Source organism: Hakea prostrata, chromosome 7 (assembly GCF_041222555.1).
Source record: "Hakea prostrata isolate BN-2017 chromosome 7, UWA_Hpros_2, whole genome shotgun sequence".
Classification (NCBI taxonomy): Eukaryota; Viridiplantae; Streptophyta; class Magnoliopsida; order Proteales; family Proteaceae; genus Hakea; species Hakea prostrata.
The window spans coordinates 23,142,068-23,165,414 of NC_142606.1; the positions used below are offsets into that span (position 1 = coordinate 23,142,068).

The 23,347-nt window shown below is 38.4% G+C and overlaps 1 protein-coding gene across 2 annotated transcripts in view; it reads right to left on the reverse strand.

Moving 5' to 3' along the window:
• LOC149010647 (Polynucleotidyl transferase, ribonuclease H-like superfamily protein) overlaps positions 1–23,347 on the reverse strand; it is a 35,557-nt gene extending 12,210 nt beyond the window's left edge. Inside the window, exons 1-6 of one of the 2 annotated variants that reach the window (XM_089160368.1) lie at positions 22,762–23,347; positions 20,878–20,936; positions 20,600–20,761; positions 13,582–14,263; positions 13,380–13,464; positions 12,311–12,398 (exon numbers count right to left, since the gene is read on the reverse strand). In XM_089160368.1, the coding sequence (XP_089016494.1) occupies positions 12,311–12,398; positions 13,380–13,464; positions 13,582–14,263; positions 20,600–20,747 (1,003 nt within the window). In that variant the 5' untranslated portion in view covers positions 20,748–20,761; positions 20,878–20,936; positions 22,762–23,347. The remainder of the gene's footprint in view (positions 1–12,310; positions 12,399–13,379; positions 13,465–13,581; positions 14,264–20,599; positions 20,762–20,877; positions 20,937–22,761) is intronic. The other variant, XM_089160367.1, reaches the window with a different exon arrangement.

Sequence of the window (23,347 nt, forward strand, 5' to 3'; positions counted from 1 at the left end):
CAGCTCCACCACACCTCTTCCTCCCGTCTTCTTTTCTCTCCCCTCTCAAAAACCCTTTGCCCACTTCCCACAGGAGCCTAGGACCACCGCTAGTTGCTTCGCCTGGTTTGAGGACCATTATCAAACCTTCGCAAGCCCAATGCGAAGTCCTAGGACCCTCTCCTTCCTCTTATGAGGCTCTTAGGGCCATCGTCAACCAACCGCAAGGCCTCTAAGGCCCTCGATCACCCCTGCCGGCTTTCCCTTTCCTCTATGGAAGGACCTTAGGTATTGCCTCCTCTTTGCAATCTTCCTTGGGGGCCTTCACTCCCTTGCTTTTCATCTTCTAACCCTTTTTTAGCCTACTACCTCCGTTCTATGGCATTTTCCCCTTAGTGGTGAGCACTTTTATCCTACCAAGGGCTTATTTTTCCCTATTAATGTTGTAATCTTGTCTTCAACTTGGTCATTTCTTTAATTTTGTGTGATGGCCTCCATTTTTGTAAGCTCCACCACTTCTAGTACATCTGCGATGGAGGAAACTCCAATTCACAGGAATGTAAATTCTCCTCATTCTGGGTGACCTTTGTCAAAACTTAACAAGACTAATTATCTCTCCAATGGTCTCGTTCTGCTTCTCATGTGATGGGTGCTCGTGGCCTTATAGGTTATTTTCATGATACATCTGTCAAGCCCTCCTCTCTTGGTACAACACAAACAAGTGGTATACTGATGAATGCTTGGTTACAGGTTCCTTCTTAATACCATTGAACCTAATATTGCAGAGAATTATCTCCTCCTTCCATATGCTGCCACGATTTGGAAAGTTGCCAAGGAAACCTATTCGAAGGTTGGGGAACGATACTGAGTGTCTGAGTGTTTCAAGACTCAGCGTAAAATCCATCAAACTACAACAGAAGGAACTCACTTTGGGCCATCACTATAATGCGCTCCGTGGATATTATTAGACTCTTGATTTCTAAGGATGTTTGACTCCAACCTGTGCTACTAATGTTGTTGCATATCAAAGGTGGGAAGATAAGCTCTGTGTTTATGATTTCTCGGATGGACTGACAATTAATTATAATCAGATACGGGCTCACATCCTCTCACAGGAACCTTTTCCATCCCTTTAGCAGGCATATGCTATGGTTGACACTAAAGATAACCTCCAGACAAGGATGCTTCACACTTAAATGCCAGAGTAATCTGCATTGGTGGTTGCTAGAGGAGGCTCCCAGACACATTCAAGTGATTCTTCCCATACCCTAGTTAAATGTGATTATTGTGGTTGAGACCGTCACACCAAAGACAAGTGCTTGAAGTTCATAGTCCACCAGCACACTTTTTGTCAAGGAGGACGAAATGCTAATCGGAGTGCAAATCCTTAAGCACCAGCCCATCAAGACAATCTAGAAGATCGAAGTGCTCCAACACCTCTTTCCTTAGATCAACTCCAACATCTTGTGGCCAAACTAGAAGTGTTGTCTTCTACACCAACTTCCAGTGCCAATGTAGAATCTGTCATGGTTCCCCCTTCTGACACAAATCCCACCACGGGTACCTTTAATTGTCACAATGTCACCATAAGTCATTCCTCCTGGATAATGGACTCTAGGGCAACTGATCATATGACTGGTTCTTCCACTATGTTCCATAAATATTCCTCTATTCCTTTGAATCACAATGTTCGCATTATTGATGGGTTTCTTTCCCCTGTTTGTAGAAAGGGTCCCATCATTTTTTCTTCTTTTTTAATGTTGTCATTTGTTTTGCATGTTCCTAAACTTTCTGCTAATATTTTATCTATTAGTAGCCTTACTAGTGTGAAGTGTGAACTGCAAAATAACCTATCTTCCTTCTTATTGTGTGTTTCAAGACCTGGAAAAGGGATGTACGATTGGCAATGGTAAACAGCAAGGGGGGCTCTATCTGCTAGATGGGTCTCCATCAACATTGATTACGGTCTCCAGTTTCAGTTCTCCTACTCCTTTCACTTTGTTATATGGCATCATCGTTTACGCCACATCCCCTGACTCACTTTATCTAAACTTTTCCCTGAGTTAATTAAGCATTAGCGATTTAAAAAAGCAAAACAATTGAAATGAGTATTCTGTATTGGCATTAGATCTATTCCCATGTTCAAATATTTCCATTTTATGTATACATTTCTTAGGGGTAGTTTTCCAATTATATTTGAAAGTGGGTTAAATTAAGTGACTTTCAATGTGGTGCTTGCACTCTGGCAAAGCATACTAGACATGTTTATCCTATTTCTGATAACCGTAGTAATATTCATTTTTCTATTATTCATTATAATGAGTGGGGTCCATATCGTATTGTTTCTGCTTTTGGTTATCATTGGTTTTACCTCTATCAATTGTTGCACTAGAACCACATGGGTTTATTTGCTTCACCAAAAGAGTGATGTTCTTTCTTGTTTTAAAATTTTTCATAAAATGGTTATTACCCAATTTGAGGCTACTGTGAAAATCCTGGGAACTGACAATGGGACTGAGTATTCGGGTGGGGAATTTCCCTCTTATTTGATAGACTATGGGATTATTCATCAGACTAGTTGTGTTGACACTTCACCTCCAAATGAAGTGGCTAGATGCAAATATAGACACCTCCTTGAGGTTGCCCGCTCTTTTATGTTTACTATGCATGTGTTACCTTGTTTTTGGGGGGATGCCATTCTCACTATAGCCTCTCATTAACCGAATGCCATCCTAGTGTTGCAACAACGCTGTCCCCTTAAAGTCCTCTTAGGGATAGCAGCCTTTACTATTCCTCTTAAAGTGTTTAGGTGTGTAGCCTTTGCCTGAATTCATCATCTCCATGATAAGCTTGATCTACGTGAGCTACGATATAATCCTTGGTTATTCTACTACCCAGAAGGGCAAGCGCTATCATCCTCCCTCTTGTCACATGCTTGTATCTATAGATGTTGGGTTCCAAGAACAAATTCCCTTTTTGCCCCTACACCTCTTCAGGGGGGACAGCACTTGGTGAAGAGGTTCCAGTCCTTATCCCTCCTTTGGATATTCCATCTGAAATTCCTACTGATGAACCTTGCTTAGAAGATGGAGTTATTAGACAGGAACAACCGCTAATAAACCGAGATAGTAGTGTGCAATGGTAGCAATGACCAACTCTAACATCTCCACTAAAAACTCATCAATGGAGATCAGCAAAAGAAGGTCCCCCTACTATGCCTAGTCGATTGGAAGCTCCTACTCCTAGTGCTGAAGCAACTACTCCTAGTAAGTCAATTCCTAAACCAGCTTGTGATCCCTGTTTGAACTTATTAGGTGCATTAAGGAAACAACCACGAACCTACACCCAATTTCCAATTTTTTTCATCAGTCCCTGTCCCCAGAATTTCAGAGCTTGGTTTCTTCTTTGTCCTCTACTTTTGTTCCTACCACATGGCCGGAAGCATTGGCTCACCCGAACTGGAAGGAAGTAATGGATGAGGAAATGAAAGCTCCATAAAAAGAACAAGACATGGGATCTGATGATTGTACTTATAGAAAAGCGGATTGTTGGGTGCAACTAGGTGTTTTTCGTCAAGCACAAGGCATATGGGACTGTGAAGAGATACAAGCAAGATTGGTAGCCAAAGGTTTCACTCAGATGTACGGGGTAGACTATCAAGAGACATTTGCCCCAGTTGCAAAAATGAGTACAATATGGACGGTTCTTTCGTGTCTAGTAAATCAAGGATGGAGCCTGCAGCAACTTGATGTGAAAAATGTCTTTCTCTACGAAGAAATCTGGGAAGAAGTGTATATGGACATACCACTTGGGTGTGCTACTATTAAGACTCATAGAAAAGTTTGCTACTTGATGAGAGCCTTGTATGGACTGAAGCAGAGTCTCCAAGAGCCTAGTTTAAGAGATTCCATAAAGCCATGGTGTCCATTAGCTACAAATAGAGCAATGCTGAGCACACTTTGTTTGTTAAAAAAAAAATTGACTTTCATACAACTATATTGTTGGTGTATGTGGATAATTGTTAACACAGAAGCAGTGATGAAGAGATTTCAGCCCTGAAGAACTTTTTTCGAAACAGAATTCGAGATCAAGTATATGGGGATACAGACACTTCCTAGGCCTTGACTTGGTATATTCAACCCAACGGTAGTTCTCTCTCTCTCAAAGAAAGTATACTCTGGACTTGTTGACTGAGCCTAGGATTTTGGGGTGCAAACAAGCTGAAACTCCTATCGAGCCCAATTTACATCTGAAGGCAAAGGAAGAAGAAGCAGTAGACAAGACTGGCTACCAGAAGTTGGTAGGGAAGTTGATTTACCTATCTCATACTCAACCAAACATTACATTTGCTGTTAGTCTAGTAAGCCAATACATGTTATGAACCCTATTCTTCACCCTTGGAGGCTGTATACAGAATTTTAAGGTAAATAAAGGCTACTCCAGAAAAGGAATTCTGATTTCCTCTCATGAACACTATTGGATAGGATGTCCTGATGATAGAAGGTCTACCTCCAGGTACTGTACTTACGTGGAATGCAACTTGGTGAGTTGGAGAAGTACAAAAAGGCAGTGGTTGCCAGCTCCAGTGCTGAAGCTAAATTTAGAGCAATGGCACAAGGAATTTGTGAGGTGTTATGGCTGAAGGGACTACTTCAAGAGCTTGGACCAGCTTCCAAGACACCCATACAGCTGTATTCGAACAATAAATCAGCAATCAGTATAGCACAGAATCCAGCATAGCATGACAAAACCAAACATGAGGTGATTGATGGACACTTCATCAAGGAGAAGATTGAGTCTAGGCTGATCCATATCTCCTTTATGACTTTTGATAATCAAAGGGCTGATGTGCTTACAAAGAGTTCGAGTACCAAAGCTTTCAGTAATATTACAAGCAAGTTAGGCATAATAAATATCTATGCACCAACTTGAGGGGGAGTGTTGTAATACAGTAGTAACATTAAGAAGGGTAGAATTGTCTGTTTAGGATATCTTATTGTAATAATCCCACATCGGGAATAATTGCTTTCTTCTGGTCATATTATTAATATAAATAAAGGCCAACTAAGTCACTCAGACCATTCTACAAATTGGGACTCCTACTCTGATAAGGACTCTAACCACTAATCCAATTAGAAAAACAAAAGGTCAACATAGGATCCTAAAATATCCTGGAATTTACTGGACCCTCTTGGTGTTCAAAGGGGGCATAGTGCGAGATGGGCAAAATTCCAAAATTTCGGCAAAACTTTGCAATTCTTTTTTATTTCGACTGTAAATTTCAGTCAATTTTTTGGGTTATTTTGGCCTAGCTTTGGGTATCCAATCTAATTTGAGGCCAAGAAATACATTAGGAGTTATTTTTGCCAAAAAGCTCACCAAAGTGGTGTTCTTGATCGGCATATGTCCAGTTATATGCGGGTGAAACTAGAAGTCTAGAACATGAATTTTAACAAATGCAAATATGGATATGTTGCAAGAAAACACTAAGACTTTCACTAAAATGCAACAAAAAAGACAAGAACTAAAATTCGATATACAAGTAGTTAAGTACAAGCGAAGAACTTAGTAGTCAGTAGTACACGGTTAAAACAATATAGGTGTATAACATAAAAATATATAAATGAATTCAAGGTTGTCAAAGCGTCTGCCTAAGCGCGCCTAGGCGGCAGCCTTGTCACCTTGGCCCATTTCTAGGTCAAGGCAACCTGGTGTTGCCTTGTTGCCTAGGCAATGCCTTATTGCCTTGCTTGGTGTTGCCTTGGTTTTCGTTGCCCTTTATCGCCTAGCATCGCCTTGTCGCCTTGACAACCATGAATGAATTACAAATTACAATACACATCAAACATACTCTATCCTAATAATAGTTGTTGTGGCAGCCTAGCTCCATCCCTTGACCCATGTAACTCTACGAATAGTGGACATACTCAGCCCATGACATAAAAATCAATATAGTGGTCCATAAAGTCGCACACTGCCCTTCTGCAAGTTGCATCATCCACATAAAATAGCCAACCCATCTTATAGAAAGTGTCTTAAGGGTAAGAACTAATGCCTCATGAGAAGCCAATGCTTGTGTTAATTTTTAACATCATTTGAGAATCTTTGTGGCATCACACCGGTATTAGTTCTGGTATTGGTACTACTGGATGCCTTGATGGATATCCAATGATGGACTCCAAAAGTGATCCGCCCAATCCATCCCCATATCCATATGCAAAAATACCACTAGAATCAACAAATGAGCCACCATATACCCCAAGCATATGCACTCGAACCAACAGATGAGTTAGCATATGCCCCACCATATGCTCCCTTATATATCTTGGACATCCAAATCCTTAGCCAAGCCCATAATCCCCATATGGTGCAGACCCCACACTCTCCCTGCCACCCAAGCTCATCAATCCCATCGAGTCTGCCAAGCTAGCCATGTCAGCATCCCTCTGGCTTAGGGTGAGGAACTGGCCACGGGCCCTCTAGTGTAAGTACCCCTAGATGTGGAGCCCTTGCTCTTATAATGAGGTATGCCACCATGGTGCTCATCTTGGGTGGCATACGTGAACTATGTCTTCCCAATAAATTTGATAGTGTTCAATTGTGTCTTTAGTACTGGAATCGCCAAATGCTCTGGAACTCCACCACCATAACCATCATCATCATCACCACCCTCAGTATCATCACCACCACCACCATCATCATCATCCCCATATGCTTAGTCTGACTAGGAGCCAAGGTCTCATCCAAATCCTACATGTCTGTGGAACGCACAAAATCATTGTTGCATAGGGCCATCGTCCAGTCCTCATTAAGAATATCAAATGCCTCATGTGCATGTTCCTAACCCTTGTTAGCCATGAATGCATTGACATCAATGCCCGCATGACGAGTAATCTTTGGGTCAAGCCTACCTCTAGGCTAGTCTAATACCAGCTCACCCTTGCCCTCCCCTAACCAACGAACTCATCATCTGAGTTCACCAAAAAGATATTCGCAAGGTCAATGATCTCCTACTTTCCATCACTCCCACTTGGCTTTTTGTGTGTTGCATTTTCAATCTTAGGTTACAATGGATGAATACAAGATCAATTAGGCGCTAAGATCCCAATTTGCGCTGCCTCTTCGAGTGGATCAAGTTAAAGGTGCACCAATTCCTTTCACATCCATAAACGGAGCAAGTTTGCGGGAGAACCTAGATCACCACCTTCCTTAGGTTCTTTGCACTTTTGCCATAGAGAACCCACAACTCAACTAAATTATGGCCAAAACATTAAGTTATCAGATATTGCCTAATAAATAATCAAATAACTTGTAAAAGGTAATAATTCTATGAGTTATTGATCTAACTTTGGATCTAGGTTATCCCGTCCCTACACAATAGCCTTTGATCTAAAGGATCCAAATCTATCCCTGAAAACCTTGATCTACAATCATTTGTAATAATGGTTACCTAAATGCTTTCAAAATTCAAATGCAATCCTAAGTCCTAATTCCCTACTACTTCACCTCAATATTACACAGGGACTGCAACGTCGAGTCTGTCTCCAACTTCGCAACCACGTCCATCACAGCCTCAATGAGCTCCATCTTTAACCCCAAGTGGTTGTTGTACTGGTATTTGAGGTTAAGGAAGTAGGTTGTTCAATTAAAAACTCAAAATTAGATACAAGATTGTCATCAATATCGAATGAATGAATTACCAGCAAATTGCATATTTACTTACCAGCCTTGTGTAGTGGTTGCATAAAGGGTGCAATCCATCGATCATCGATGATGTTCAAAAAATGCTTACAGCCTCATGGATTTGGATGATGTACAGCCAACCTCATGACCTTAATGGCTACGTACACGTGGAGCATAGTGGGCCCCTTTATGGAGGAGTCCATATGTAGGACCTTCATTATAAGCTCCATAATCTTCAACACTATCACCACTTGTGTCCAAAACTCATCTGATGATACTATGCCACGTGTTGTGTGCTAGGTCAAGGTCCTAAATCCTATGACCTATCCAATCAACAACCCTAAGATGCAAAGATGGACCTCAACCCTATTCTCTTGTCATCGATGCTCTTTAAGGCGATGTAGTTCCTTGTGAACCTTGTGAGACTGGGTCGCACTATGTCACCCCACATGCCTACCTAATATGAATAGCGTAGCCATGATTATATATAAAGTTTGTGACCTTTCTAGCCCACTCCACTATGCTTTCCACAATCCGGATCTTCCTAATGTCCTTCAATATATGGTCAATATAATAGGCAGCAAAAGAAATCCAAAATAAATTGTACTCCATCGATTACATCATCATCTCCCCGCCTCTTTTAAATTTGAGCCATAGTCTGTCACGATCTATACCACATTCCTCCGCCCCACCACATCCTAAAGAAGTCTAAAAATGTACTTGTGGTCTCTCACCTCCCTAGATGCATCCATAGATCTCAAGAAGATTGTCCTTCTATTGCAATACACCATAAAATTGATGATGGACTTTTTATCGATCGGTCCATGCATCAAACATTATGGTGACTCCATACGTCTCTCAAAAGGGTCTCATCCCTACAATGTAAGTCTTTAACACCTTCCGTTGTGTGAGATACTTGTTCATCACCTCACAAGGGGTGGGGCCATGGTAACCAGAACCTACCTTTATCATCATGTCAATTATGGACTAATTATAGGGGCTTTATACTACGTAACTATGTTAGCCGGAATGATGTTATAAAGCATCCATTTTGCAACTGCTTCCTTCACCTTCCCCTTTATGCTCTTCCATGCACTTGATAGCCTAGGTTGCTTCACTCCCTTCTTCCTGAAAACATCAAAATCCTGCTCTAGTATCAGAACTTGTCGCTGTAGAAAACTTCTTGAGAGAGGAGCACCCCTCCAACTTTGTGACCTCCTGAACATGCCAAAAACACCACTTGACCTAAGTGGTCTAGCCCCTGTAGCTCTAGATCTAGACGTCTCCTACTCCTGATGGAGCGATGTCTTGCTCTCTGCCATCGCCCACCTCAACTCCCTAACCTCCTCTCTACGGACATCGACGGGATCAATATCGTCATCACTATTATCAGAATCAACGGGGTATGCAGAAGACCCCCTCATCCAATGCTCCAGCCACTCTTTGCTTGTCTACTTTCCTCTTACTTGTCCCCTTCTCTAACTCTCTAACTACTTTCACCACCTCTATTGACACACTTTTGCACACTTGCACGTCCTTCAGTACCAGTTAGGTGTGCCTTAAACCTACTAATGCCACCTCCAAAAAACTATCGACCGCAAAAATTACATTGCCTGCCATGCAAGGTCAACCCTCACTTTGGGAGTAGCAGCCTATGCCTGCTCTCTGACCTATTCTTTGCCCTGTGGCTGTGAGCCACCCTCCCCATGCCTATGAGACTATGAACCAACCTACCTCTGTGATTGTGATCCTGATCGCCTCATACTCTCAGACATTATCATTGTATAAAATGATGGCATAAGTCACTGAACAACATCAATATAGTTTTTTTTTTTTTTTTTAAGACAAAGAAACAATCATGTACCTAGCTAGTAATTTTTCCTTTGCCCATGTTTTTTTTTTTTTAATATAAAATAATTTTTTAAAATTTTCCAACAAGAAAATTGGTTGCCTATGGCAAAACCGGCAATGAAACCATATGGGCAACGCTTCAAAAGAACATAAATCCATTCATATTTTTCTGTAATTTTCAAGACCTTTTTCCTATTTTTTTCATAATTATTTATATTTTTATAAATATTTTAATAATTTACAAAAAAAAAATAATGATTTATCCGGTGGAAAAGTTTTTCGACTCCGTGAGACTATAATCGCCCCATAGAGTTCACCATATATTTATTCCATCACCACAAAAGACATACATGTATAATTTTTACATTTTATATGTAGGAAAATACATTTTTTGATACCCAAAAATAAATAAATAATCCATTTTGCCAAAAAAAAAAATCAACACTGTTAATTCATAGATCTGCCCACATTATTCAACATATATTATTTCCATACCCATCTAACAATTTTCTAACATTCATTTGAAAAAATCTAATTTGGAGTTTTTTTTTTTTTTTTTTTTTTTTGGTACAAAGGCGCTTTTTATAATTTGGAGAAAAATTATATACCTTGATGAAGAACTCCGAGATCTGACTAAAATGCCATTGGATCCACGCAATGCAAGAGCTTGCCAACAAGATCCACGCAAAAAAAATGAGGAAGATCGATTCCAATATCTCAAAAATCAAAGGTAGAATGAGGAAGTCAGCTCTGAGTCGAAGGATTCAAATTTCACTCGAAATGAGCAAAATTTCAACCATTACCGTCCTTAAAAGGTAAAGTGGGTCGAAAATCTCATGAGATATTGTACATCTCGTGAGATTTTGACCAACAGTCATCAGCAAGATTTGGTACTTTCCAATTTCACCCTTGATTTCGTCTCGCCTCTAACTTAAATAGCAAAATTTATTACCTTGAAAGGGGGTGCGGAAAAGACATAATGCCATTCAGAGGGTCCGGCCAGCCCCTTGGTGCACCAATGGAGCCTGGTTTGTGGTTCAAATTCAATGATCTTTATGTGGTCGGGGCCTGGTTATATCAAATATGTTGACAAAACAAACAGGATTTCAGCCAAGAGACCTGGCCATGGTACCTGAAGCTGGATTTTCAATGGTTTAGCTCCCCATTTTCCCACTTTTTCTGGGTCAACTTTTTCTGCAGCCTCTGCAGTCTCAAATATTTGGAATACATTAAAATCATCTCAGTCTGTCAAAGTATAGCTAATTCCATCACCGAAATTTTATTCTCAGCAACATTCTTAGTTAAATTTCTTGGTGATGGTCAAAGCAAAAAGAAATTTATTAACAATTTACTAATTAAAATCAAGCTCTTGATACACATTTCAGTACTTGCACTGAAGCCTTTATCGTCACTCTATTATTTTTTCCTCTCTTTTGGTCAGTTGTGTAACCATGTCTCTATGTGACACTTAAAGATCGAAAATAAATTCCGTGATAAAATTGTTGCTATAAATCCTTGTGTAAGTACTAGTTAGAAGAAAAGAGAAGCATCGGAAGGCAGGAGGGGACGACCCATGCACTCCACAGTATTCAATTGTTGGCTACCGGAAAACAAGCTCAAATACACCAGCTGATTTCAAGATTCCATCTAGGAAGTAAACTTTGTAAAAATTTAGACAAACCAAACCTCCTTAACCATCCAGTAAGATAAAATTATAGACCAACCTGCAAAATATCAGATCAGTACCCACCCTAAATTACCAAGATCTTGTTAACTCCATGACCAAACAATCAACATCTAACCCTTTGACATCATAATCTCTAGTTGAGTGATTAATTGTTTTCCTTCCATTAGAACAAAAATGGTTGTTGTTCATCAAATCAAGATCCTGCAAGCTTCAGTAACTTTTTAAGATTACACTAAAGATTCTTTTACAGCATGACCTGTAGAGAGATACAAAGTTCCACTAATAACAGGAAGTTCAAATTTATAATCCATAACACAGAACTTCCAATGGTGGTTGATAATAGATTAAGGCATGCTGCTAAAGTATTTGAAAATCAACATTAGCATGACACCTGATATTTTGCTAATTGGTGAACCAAGGATCATGTTAAAGTTTCCATTATCATCCAGACCATTAGAATAGATTTCTGCATGTTCACTATCACAGAGGGTCTAAATTAAAATTAGAGTTGCAGATTAAGTTCAGAGCAGCTTCTGGACTGTCATCTGAGCAGATATGCTTCACTTCAAGAAAAGAAGAAATGAAAGGAATAGATATAGGGAAATGCAAAATCTTTCTTAACCATCCTTCAGCCTGCCTCCATATGATTTCATTCTTTTTACAATATCTTATACTACTAAATCATTAAAATTTTATCATAATGTTGGCATGACCTCAGTTTTTGAACCATAGAACTGTTTGACCACCAGTGCAGATAATTCAATATCTATCTAATGTTACAGCTGCTGGTGTAACTTGGCACTAGTAGCTATAACAAATATTGTCCGTGTTTCATTGCCTGACTAATATTTTTTTTTGGGGTAAAAATACATTTTGTTTCACATCTTGCAATTTTTAGAAACCCTGCCAGTGTAAAAGCATTAACAAGCCCCAACACTACTTCCTTGAGTAAGCTCATTTATAGCACAGTTAGTGGCAGTGCACAACTTATAATCAATAGCAACAGATTTTGAACCACCTCAATCTGAAAAAAGAATTTCATCACAAATCTTAAACTCAAATGAATCATAAGCTTAAATAGCACCTAGAGGGTGGGAGCATTTGGCATACCTATAGTTTCCACGAACCCTTCAAGGGAGTACCGCTGACATAATTCATCAACCTTTTCAAAGTAGCCCGCTTCCATAGCCAAATATACCTTTTTTTTAAAATACGGGAAAAAAATCAGTTCTCTATCAATTATTATTTTACCTCACACCTATCTCTAGAATGTCCAACCAAACAGGGTTTCATAAATCCTGTATAACCAAGCAAAACTGGAATAAATTTTCCCCCTTCTTGTCATAACAAAGCTTTCTCTGCTTTGTTTTTTCTGATAATATTTGGAGCTAAATGTTATTGGTACTCTAAATGTACCCAAATGTTTCAATTTGCTATAATTCATTTTATTCTTACCTCATCTAAAGCCCAAGCATCTATTGACAAAATGACAAGCAGATGAGGGGTGGCCAAAAAAATTCAAGATAGTCTACTGGGAAAATTCTGTGTCTTTAATTCACAAGTTCCAAGGATGCAGTTAATGCACCAGTTCCAAACATGAAATAATAAATCGTTAGATTTAGGAAGCAACCAATCAATATCATATACTTTCTTCATATAATTACACTCAAGAATATTCCTCATTATCCTCTGAATCATGCAAGAACCTATTTTGCTTCATGAATTAATTATTGATTTAAAAAGAGTTTGTTAGCCATGGCTATTTTTGTTATTATAAAGGTGGATTGTCTATATTGGGCCATTTTAGTTTCTTAAATGTTCCTTTTTAGACATATTACATTAAACCCCTTTTTAGGGTTTTTTTAGAAAGGAAGTTGAGACATCTCTACCATGAAACTGAAGCCCGAAAATACCAAGGATGAGATTACAGGTTCTTGAAATAAATAGCATAGCGATAGAAAGAATCCTAGATTTAAAAACTGGTGAACCCAGATCATTCCCACCAATTAGGAATACGAAAAAGGTACAGATTGGACAATCTTGACAAAACCACTCTTTAATAAATCAGACCAGTCCCATCTGCTATCATTCTGAAAAGGCAAACTTGAACAGTATCACCTGATCCTTAAAAAAAGGGAAACGACAAGTAGTCCATAAAAATTTCAATTGTTGGAAGTACCAGGTATTGAAGAAGTTGCTTATCATTGTTAGTCCTTTTCTCAGCTACCTCCCAGCATCCTTTTTCAGCTAGCTTTTTGAGCGAACTGCAATTTGAAGAGTTTTCATAACAGTGAGATACAAATATCAGACACATAAAGATTCCTACAGAATATATCCGAAGAAAATATTACATGAAAAGTCTTCTGATGATGATAAAATACCTTTCTTTGCATAGATGGTACACGTATGAAAACTCCTGCCGCAGATTGTTTGTCTTTATAATCTCATAAGCATTCTTCACCATCTTCATGTCAATATATTTTTGGACTAGTACACATAACATCTGCTTGCCCATAAATGTGGCCCATTTTTCTGCTGCTTTGAATTCCTTGTATTCTATCATTTTAAAAAGAAAGGCCTCACCAAATTGGCGAATAGAGAAGTGTTCGAACAGAGACACTGCTGTCATGTATGACCGGGATTCTATCAATCTAGAGATGTAATGTTCAAGGAAAGTCTGTGCTGTTTCTACAATTCCACTTTTCATATTTGACCCACATAACGCTTTTTCAATATCCTGTAACCCAACATCAAAAACTTCAAGCAGCTTAATGAGAATCCGTTCTTGATGGACAATATAGCCAGCAACCACATCAAGAAATAGCTGGGCCGCTACTTTCCTTGCTTCACGTGAATCTGTCGGGACAGTTCGTATGGTTTGCCAACGGCGAAGAGATGATATTATTAAGTGACTGAAGCCTTCAGTATATGCAGGTCCTAATAAAGGTAAGATATAGAGAGACTGCACAACAAAAGTTGCGGGAGCAGCTGGGAGACTGTTATGCAGTGCCAGCAGGACTTGTTGCTGAAGAGCACGAAACTTAGCAGTTGCCTTACGTGTGCCTGGGAGAAAAAGAAAAAGGTATTTTATATAAGGAGAAACATGAAGAAGTAGCATTGTAGTCTACCATAACATCCCTAAGTAGTTAGTATCTTACTCTATTCCCAACTTAAAAGCCAAAAACAGAGCGTCATGGAAGCATTTGAATGGCCTTAATTGAATTAACAACCAAATACCAAATTTCAATTTCTATGAGACAATTAGTAATGTAGAACAAAACATGAAGAACAAGAAGCCAACATACTGTTTACTGTTCACACAAATGGTGTCAAAAGCCCCTTATTTCACCTTGGAGTGAATGCTATTAGAAGATCTCGAGGGGCCAAGACCAGATCTTGTGAAGATTTTTCAGAAGGGTCAACCAGATCTTGTCAAGATTTCTTAGAAGTGTCAATTCTGATATAGAAGTTCCCTTTTAGTTCCTAAGTTCAGAACTACTCTTTCAGATATTTTGTGGTTGGCTATTAAGCAGCCTCAGTTCTGTAGTTTAAAATTCCAGATATAGAAATTTGGCTTAACCTTTAATTACAAGTGTTATTTTTAGTTTGTCACTAATATTATTCCAGATAAAGAAAGTTGGTTTAACTTTTATTTACAAGTGTTAATTTTTAGTTTGTTGCTAATATTCTCTTACTTGCAGCTTTACAAGGCAAGCATAACCACCCACATGTAATGCCATTAGAGGTCCCCCTAAGAAGGACATTGATGAATGAAAACATGCATTTTGTGCAAACAAACTCTCCATGTCCAATTGTGCGGATGAAAGGCTGAAAGGCCCGGCTGGTGAGTCCCAAACCCCCTATGGCTCAGAGAGCTGTGTGTTCTGATCCCCTCTTCTGGATATTCCTTTCTGCTGCTACTGTTTGTGGCTTAAATAATTAGCTGAGAACACAAGCTGAAGATCAGAATCCATTTGATCCCAATGGCTCTTGGTACCCATCGACTGAAGACTGGTGTTGTTCCTACGATTCGGACCTGTAGCTACAACCATAGTATGAAATTTCACTGTTTCACCAAAGGGTGAAACGAAATGCACATCCAATTAAAGTTGTATATTATCTCGGTGAAACCTCAATCTCGCAAGATATTCCGACCAAGTTGCCTTTTTAAGAGAAATGAGGTCGAAATTTTGCTCAGAATTCTCTAAGGGCCTGTTTGGTTACTTGAGTATGAAGATTTCAAAAATCTAGAGATTTCAAATTTATAGATTTCAAATCTGTGGAGTCATGGTTCATAAAATTAACTGTTTGGTTAGCCTGAATCTTTGGAATGAAATCTATAGATTCATCCTAAAAAAAAAATTATGGAGTCATGGTTCAAAAGTTTAACACTTTTATAGTAGAGATGACCTTATACCCAAAAATCTATAGATTCACGTTTTTAGTATAAAAATGTGAATCTCTAGATTTCATGAATCTAGAGATTCACACAACCAAACGGGTATAAATCTCCCATTTGTGAATCTAGAGATTTCAAATCTCTGGATTCATGTAACCAAACAGGCCCTAAGTGATTTTTCAACCCCAAGTCCAATTTTTATGATTTTAGAGACGATCTTCATCATTTTCAAAGTTATCTTCCATGGAGCTCACTGGAATACAAGTGCATCGTGTGGATCCAGCGTTGTTTCAGTCATATCTTGGAGTTTTTCATCTCTGAGGTATACCATTCTTCCCCAAACTAGATCTTTTCAAAATGTATGTTAGAAAATTATTGGATGGGCATGCAAAAAATATATGTTGAACACCGTGGGCCAATCTATGAACTCACAGTGATGGATTTTCACAAAGTGGATTATTTTTTTATTTTTCAGTGCCAGAAAATGTATTTTCCTACACATAAAATGTAAAAAAAATATACATGATATATGTCTATGGTGATGGAATAAATATATGTTGAACTCTATAGGCCGATTCACAGTCTCACTGGGAGTCAAAATATTTTTTCACCCAATAAATAATTATTTTATTTTTTTAATATTAGTAAAATATTTATAAAATTCATAAATCATTATGAAAAATTAGGGAAAAATGTTTTGAAAATTATAGAAAAATAAGAAACGGCCCTCTATGTATTTTTGACTTGTTGTCCATATGGTCTCATTGCCGGTTTTGTTTGGGCAGCCAATTTTATTGCTGGGAAATTTTTCAAAGTCATTCTATATTTCAAAAAAAATACACGAAGAAGGGGGAAAATTACTAGCTAGATACATGATTGCTTCTTTGTTTGAAAAAAATTAAAGCTTTTTTACTGGTGGCTCCCTTAAGTGGGGGTGAAATTGAAGGTACCTCCCTTAAGTGCTAAATATTACTAGTGGCCCACCATTTTATTACTGATGGCTCACACTTAATAGACTTAGCTATATTCTATCAAGTAATTCAAATTTTGAAAATCAAATGACCAAAATAACATTGTATGATGTGTTACGACCAAAGTACCCTCTCCATAGAGGGGGAATCCCTTCTCCCATCTTCTTCCTACACCTTACCTTACCTTACTGGAAACCACCCACCACCACTAGAAATCACCACACTCCCTCCCCTGCCGGCCACAACCGCCCCACCTTCCCCCACCGAAAATAACCCACCAACCATTTGCCTTACAATCTTATATCACAGACATTTCGTAATCAAAGAGAGAGAAAGAGATACTGAATTAGTGATACATGGGCTTCTGCCCAAGGATTCCGATTCTGAGCTTCATTGGGATTTCGAACGATCTCTCATCATTCAGGGAAATCATTTCGACACTTGCAACTTCAAAATGGTACATTCTCATCGAAGTGAGATTTTGTGGTTTCTGAGTTCATTGCATAATTCAGTCAAGAACAATTGGCGATTCTTTTCTTGATTCAGTTTTTTCAGTTGCATACATTTTAACAGTTTACGAAATCAATGCTGATTTAGTCTCATGTTAATGCTTTTTGTGATGAGCTCGCTAGTTTTTCTCCTTCAATTAATGGGACTCCATGATTGGTAATTTTAGGTCTCTTTCCTTTGGAACTTCCATTTACGCTAGGAGAGCGATTTGAATCAGTTTCTTTCGTTCAAATAGAAAGAATGGATCATAAGTGACCGTGGGTCTACAGTGCAGAATTCCACGAAGACTGTTCAATTCAATATCATCTCAAACAAACGTTGTGGGTTCATCTTGCACAGTGTCTGCATTTCTGGGTTTTTTTTTCTGTTTTATTCCATATAAATAAAGTAAGGGGAAAAAGAAGATCATAACCGTTCTTGTTTCACTGGCGGAAGATGCCGGCAGTAGCAACTACAAATGTGAACACAGTTGCAACAGCAGCAGCAGGAACCAATGTTTAAAGTATTGGTATCGAGTATCGTATCGGTCAAGTGATTTTAAGAGACACATCGTCATGTATCGAGTATTGTATCGCTCTAGCTAATGTATTTTGATGTAATTCAATGGAGAGACGTATCGAGATGTATCGTATCGGTTGGGTCAAATATGGATACGTATCGACTAGTATCGTATGGTATCGTGAGATACTTTAAACCTTGGCAGGAACTATGGTTCTGCTAGTGTCTCCAACGAGGTCCAGTGAAGAACAGGTTTTCTCTTCGAACTTAAGACCAGCCACTATTAATACTCTACGTCACGTTACGAGCTGTAGCACCACCACTAAGCTTCTGAAGTAGAACAAGTGGTTGAGAAATGAAAATATGCAACTTACAAATTAACTAACGCAGATTAAGAATATCTGCAACATCTTTGTTTTAATGAGTGAGTATGCAAGTTCACAGCAAGAGAATGGTAGTTTCCTTAATGAGAAACCGCTTGATTTGATGCCCCGTAGCACTTTTCAAAGGAATCTTAGGTTTCTTTAATGTTTTCATGCAAGCTTTGCAGATTTGTTTAGGGATCCATCGTCTCTTTGTCAACAGATTGGCTTTACTAAGACCGATTTCTAGGGCTTGATAAAAAGGGGTTTAGGGTTTGCATGATGAGTGAGTCGGCGACCGGTGGTGGGTGATTTTTGGAAGGGGGAAGGTGGGGGCAATGTAGCCGGCAGAGGAGGGGGTGTGGTAGTTTTCGGTGGTGGTGGGTGGTTTCTGGTAAGGTAAGATAAAGTAAGATATAAGAAGAAGATGGGCGAAGGGGGGAATCCCTTCACCCACCTAAGGGTTGGTTATGGGAGGGTAGTTTGGTCATAACATATTATATAAGGGCATTTTGGTCATTGGGTTTTCAAATTTTGAATTACTTAATAGAATATAGCTAAGTTTGTTAAGTGGGAGGCACCAGTAATATTTGGCACTTAAGGGAAGGGCCTTCAGTTTCACCCCCACTTAAAGGAGCCACCAGTAAAAAACTCAAAGAATTATCTTGATGTTGTGCAGTGACTTATGCAATTATTTTCTGTATGCAACAGTGATAATGTCTAGAAACCAGATGCATTCAACGTCACAGATGCAGGGGGAGGGTGGTTCACAAACTGATCAAGGCAGAAAGCAAGGACCAGCTACCTGCTCCCGAGTGAGGGGTGACCTTACATGGCAGAATTGCAAGGCAACTGACAATAATAAGGCGAAGACACAGAGCGTAACTTCTATGACTGGAAGTTTTTAGGAGGTGGCATTAGTAGGTTTAAGGCACACCACTCCGGTAGTTCGAAGGATGTTCAGGTGTGCAAAATACTTCAGCAGAGGTTGTGAAAGCAGTCAAAGACTTGGAGAGGGGAGCAAGGAAGAGTAAGGCAGAGAAGCAAAAAGTGGCTAGAGCACTAGATGAGGCAGTGAGGTCCACATAACTCGCCGATTCTGATTCCAATAAGGACGATGTTGATCTTATCGATGTCCATAAAGCGAAGGAGGCCAGGGAGTCGAAGCGGGCAATGGAAGAGAGCAAGGCATCACACCATCAAAAGCAGGAAGAAAATTCGACCAAAACAGAAATTTTGACCTTGTAAAAGGCCAAAATTTCGATGGTCAAAACAAGACATTTTTTCTGGAAATTAGAACTTCAATTTCAGGCCTCACATGGACTCAAAATGATTTGGATTCTTGAATACTACCTATTTCAAGCATAATAAACACAATGGAACTAGTATTTTGTCAAAAAAACCATTGAAAATTTATTATTCAAGTATATTAACAAATGACTGGTTCCGACAAGTGCAAACTGTATACAAAGACAGGCATAGAATCTTCACCATACATAAACTTTTTAGTAGAATGGTTACATATACAACAAGTCAACAAAATAAAATGACCAACTAGATCAAGTGATGGTGTCTCACATATATTAAGTTGAAGCCTATATATCATATATACATAAAATAAAAATACATAATTTTAGACAATGAAAAAAGGTAGCAAATAATAAAAGGATAAGTTTAACAAAACACAATCATAGATTATAGTCTTAGGCTAAAAATATATTAATTTCAATGCAATACAAGATCATTTAAGGCATGAACAAAACAAAAATAAAAATAGGGGAAGTTTGGAACTGTTGGGTATGGCTCATACTTCACATTCTATTGTGTCGGAGTTTCCTTTATAGTTGTTGTGTCTTATGAGGTGTTTGGAGGCAAAAAATGAGCAAAAGAGGTGTTTGAAGGCAAAGGAGTAGTGGAAATTAGGTGAAAATGGGATAGAAATCAACAAAAACTAAGGAAGAACAAGTTGGAATATTGAAATGGTTGAAATTTCGGTCGAAACCTCCGAAATGTTCGAAATCTCCAAATTTTCAATCGAAATTTGAAACTTTTCCGAAATAATTGGAATTTGTTTCGTTTTCTAAAAATGCAGACATTTCGAACGAAATTTTGACCGAAATTGTCGTCGGTCGAATTTTCTTCTATGGGGCCTCATTAAAGGAAAGAACAGGTAAGGAAAGTAAATCAACTAAATCTACTCCAATCAATTATGTCTTACAGCAGTCACACAAGAAAAACAACAAAAACTGCAAATGTCCCAATTAGGTAAAAACCACACCAACTCCAGTCGACAATCTTAAGAAACAATCTTCATCATAAGTAGCTCTTTCTCTTATATTTAAAAACTTGAATTAGGAAATACTTAAAGAAACATATATGTAACAAAGAAAGCACATTTGCTTAAATTATGCAACAAAAACATCTCTAGGCCACATAGATGCCCACAAGAATGGACCATTTGGCACAGAGCACACATGATGACAATGCACTAACTGTACTGTATCAGAAACAACAGAAATGAACGTTAAAACCATGAACACTTGAAGATCCAAAACATTACAATATAGGTTGTAAAGCACCAGCACATAGTACATTGCATTGATGAGTTAATAGTTCTGGCAGATCTTGGTACTTAAAAATTACTGGCAAGGAACAATACCACAAGCATAACATTCTTTCAAGAGGTAAACAAATATTGCAGGCGAAAGGTGGGACAAATCTGAGAATGCATGCAAACAGAGAGTCTGCCTTTGACAAGCTTCCTCTTTGGTCTTGTCTGCTTCATCATGTATTTCCTTGACGCCCATGCTAGAAATAAGACCTAGAAAACAGCATAAAGATAGCATCTAAGCATGACACATTAAGAAGACATCCACAAGGTAGTTTAAGATTATGTCAAGACTCTAGTTCTCTTCTCCCAGTTAAGCATACCAGTACCTGCTCAACATAAATAGCCCACTAAGTTCCAACATGTTGATGTCATAATTTATCATAATCTGGAAAGTGGGCATCGATATCAAATTGAAGAGGAGAAATTGGAAATAAATAAATAAAAATAAAATTCAGAAGTTGAACCACTTTTATTATTGAACACATCATAACCACAATAATCCCCATCTATTCATGCATTACATATTCGAAAATAATTTGTTTTGATTTAGGTTTCGTGTGATCACAAAATGGGGGTATCAAGCTTCTTTATACTCAATTAAACACATCAGATACCTCTCTATAATCGCTGCATAAGTTCCTTCAGAATCAAGTTACTAATTTCTCGTACAAATGAAACATGAGGCAGTTGCACCACTTTTTACTGAATACATCATGATCGCAACAAATCTTTGCCAGTTTAGACATTTCACATTTACAATACTGGCTGATGCTTGGCTTTGGTTTTGCATCGTCACAACTCACAAGTGAATGTGGATATTAGGTTCCGCTCCAAACACATGGTCAACACCTTCTTCTTCTTCTTCTTCTTCTTCTTCTTCTTGTTATCTTGCTTTTTTCTAGTAGGCATTGTAGGTAACTAAATGCCCACCTTTTTTATATGCTTTCTAGGATTATAATTTTTACTTTTTCTTCATAAAATTTATGAACACTTTTAATTTCTTATCACAATAATCCAGATAATGTGAACATGATCAACCATGGAAGACGATTCTAATCTTACTGTTGCAGACTAGCTCGTGTTGAGTCCATAGTCCATCCAGCTCTGCAACAGGCATCATAGTTTTGTTCATAAAAGGTGCTTCACTAGGGGCTTTTATCCAGGTGCTAGTGTCCTACTTCCTGTTTACATATCTTAAAGAAATAAATAGTAGTCAATCAACTCAAGTGCTCAACTAAGTCTAGTTTTCTTTCCTCTATTTTCATTAATCCAACCACTTTCATTTCGGTCTTCTCCTTTCTTTTTCTTCATTTCCCACTTTGCATCCTCACTTTATTGCATCTGACCTGTATTCTAGTGTGATAGTTATCTCTTCATTTTTTGTGTTCCTTAAACTGTCCTTCCAGATTCTATATGTTTCATGAGTTTCTCCAGAATTTTTTTCCCAACAAAAGGAACCTCAGGAAATCAGGTATTGCTCTGTGTTTTGCCCTCTTTTGCAGGAGTTTTACTCTTCCATCAAATTTTGATGTTCCTGCTGCTGCTTAAAGAGGAATTTGATCTTACACTTGATGTCCGAACATTCTCACATGGCAAAGATGCTTCATAATCAAATTTGCCCTAAGTAATCGTCTATGATATCTGTCAACAACAGATACAATTCGTTTCAACCTTTTTCCAGACGTCAGTACATGGTTCCAACTCCATGTCTGCTACAAGACCTCAGCTCCATTAAATAACAGGCTAGGTAACCTTGACACCAATGTACAACTTTTTCTTGCTCATACCTCGTCATCAGAACGGAAACGACCACCATATAAGGTGGATATCGTTTCCCTTTGACGTTGCAATAAATTCATTATCAACAGGAAAACAAAAGCAACGAATGAGATGAAAACTTTTAGGGAACTGAAACATTAACAAGTGGACACTGCATCGAGCAGACAAAGCAAATAAAGACGAACGCATAGCATCGAGATAAACACCACATAACTGAAAGCAATCATTATTGTGATGGTTGAGGGAATTGGCTACATATAATATTTACATGGATTGTTAAGAAAACCAATATTATAATGTACTTCCGTGAAAGGATCAGAACCGATATTTTAGGCGATGAACTTGTAATTTCAATCTAAACCAGAACAAACCGAAGCTAAAACCAATAGGAAAAATTAGTTAGCAATAACAATGAATGAATCGAAATGTACCTATCTGAGTTTCGTTTTTTTCTACAGCTCACTTGTGTTGGAAATGAGAGATCAAACGAGGAAATCCACGGAGCTGTTCCCGTTCTCTGTTTTCTGTGTGCTTACAGTTAATCAATTGGATAGACTCTGGCGTTGAAACCCGAAAGAAAAGGGAACAGTAACCTTTGCCGCTCTGTCCAAAAGATATAATTTGAACCCTAAAATAAGAAAAAACAGATCCTTTTATCTCTCATAGATATTTTCCAAAAACAGAAAGCCCGGTCAGAGCTTCTTCCCTGGCATATTGGACTTTATTTGTGGCATCTACGGCGCATCTATGGCAACCTCTGCTATATTGCGCCTGAATGCAGCAGTAGCGGACAAATTGGATCGAGGCGAAAGGTCAAAGAAGTTTATGAAAAGGACGCTAAATACTCAAATAACTGTCCAATCGGAAATAGTAATAATACCTCTTTCTGCATGATCCATGGCCACCATAAGCCACAACCATTGCATACCAAAATCCTGATGAGGAAAAATAAAATATCAATGTCACTATTGCATAAATGCTACAAAATGTTATGACAAATAAGGAGTTTCTCTCTTC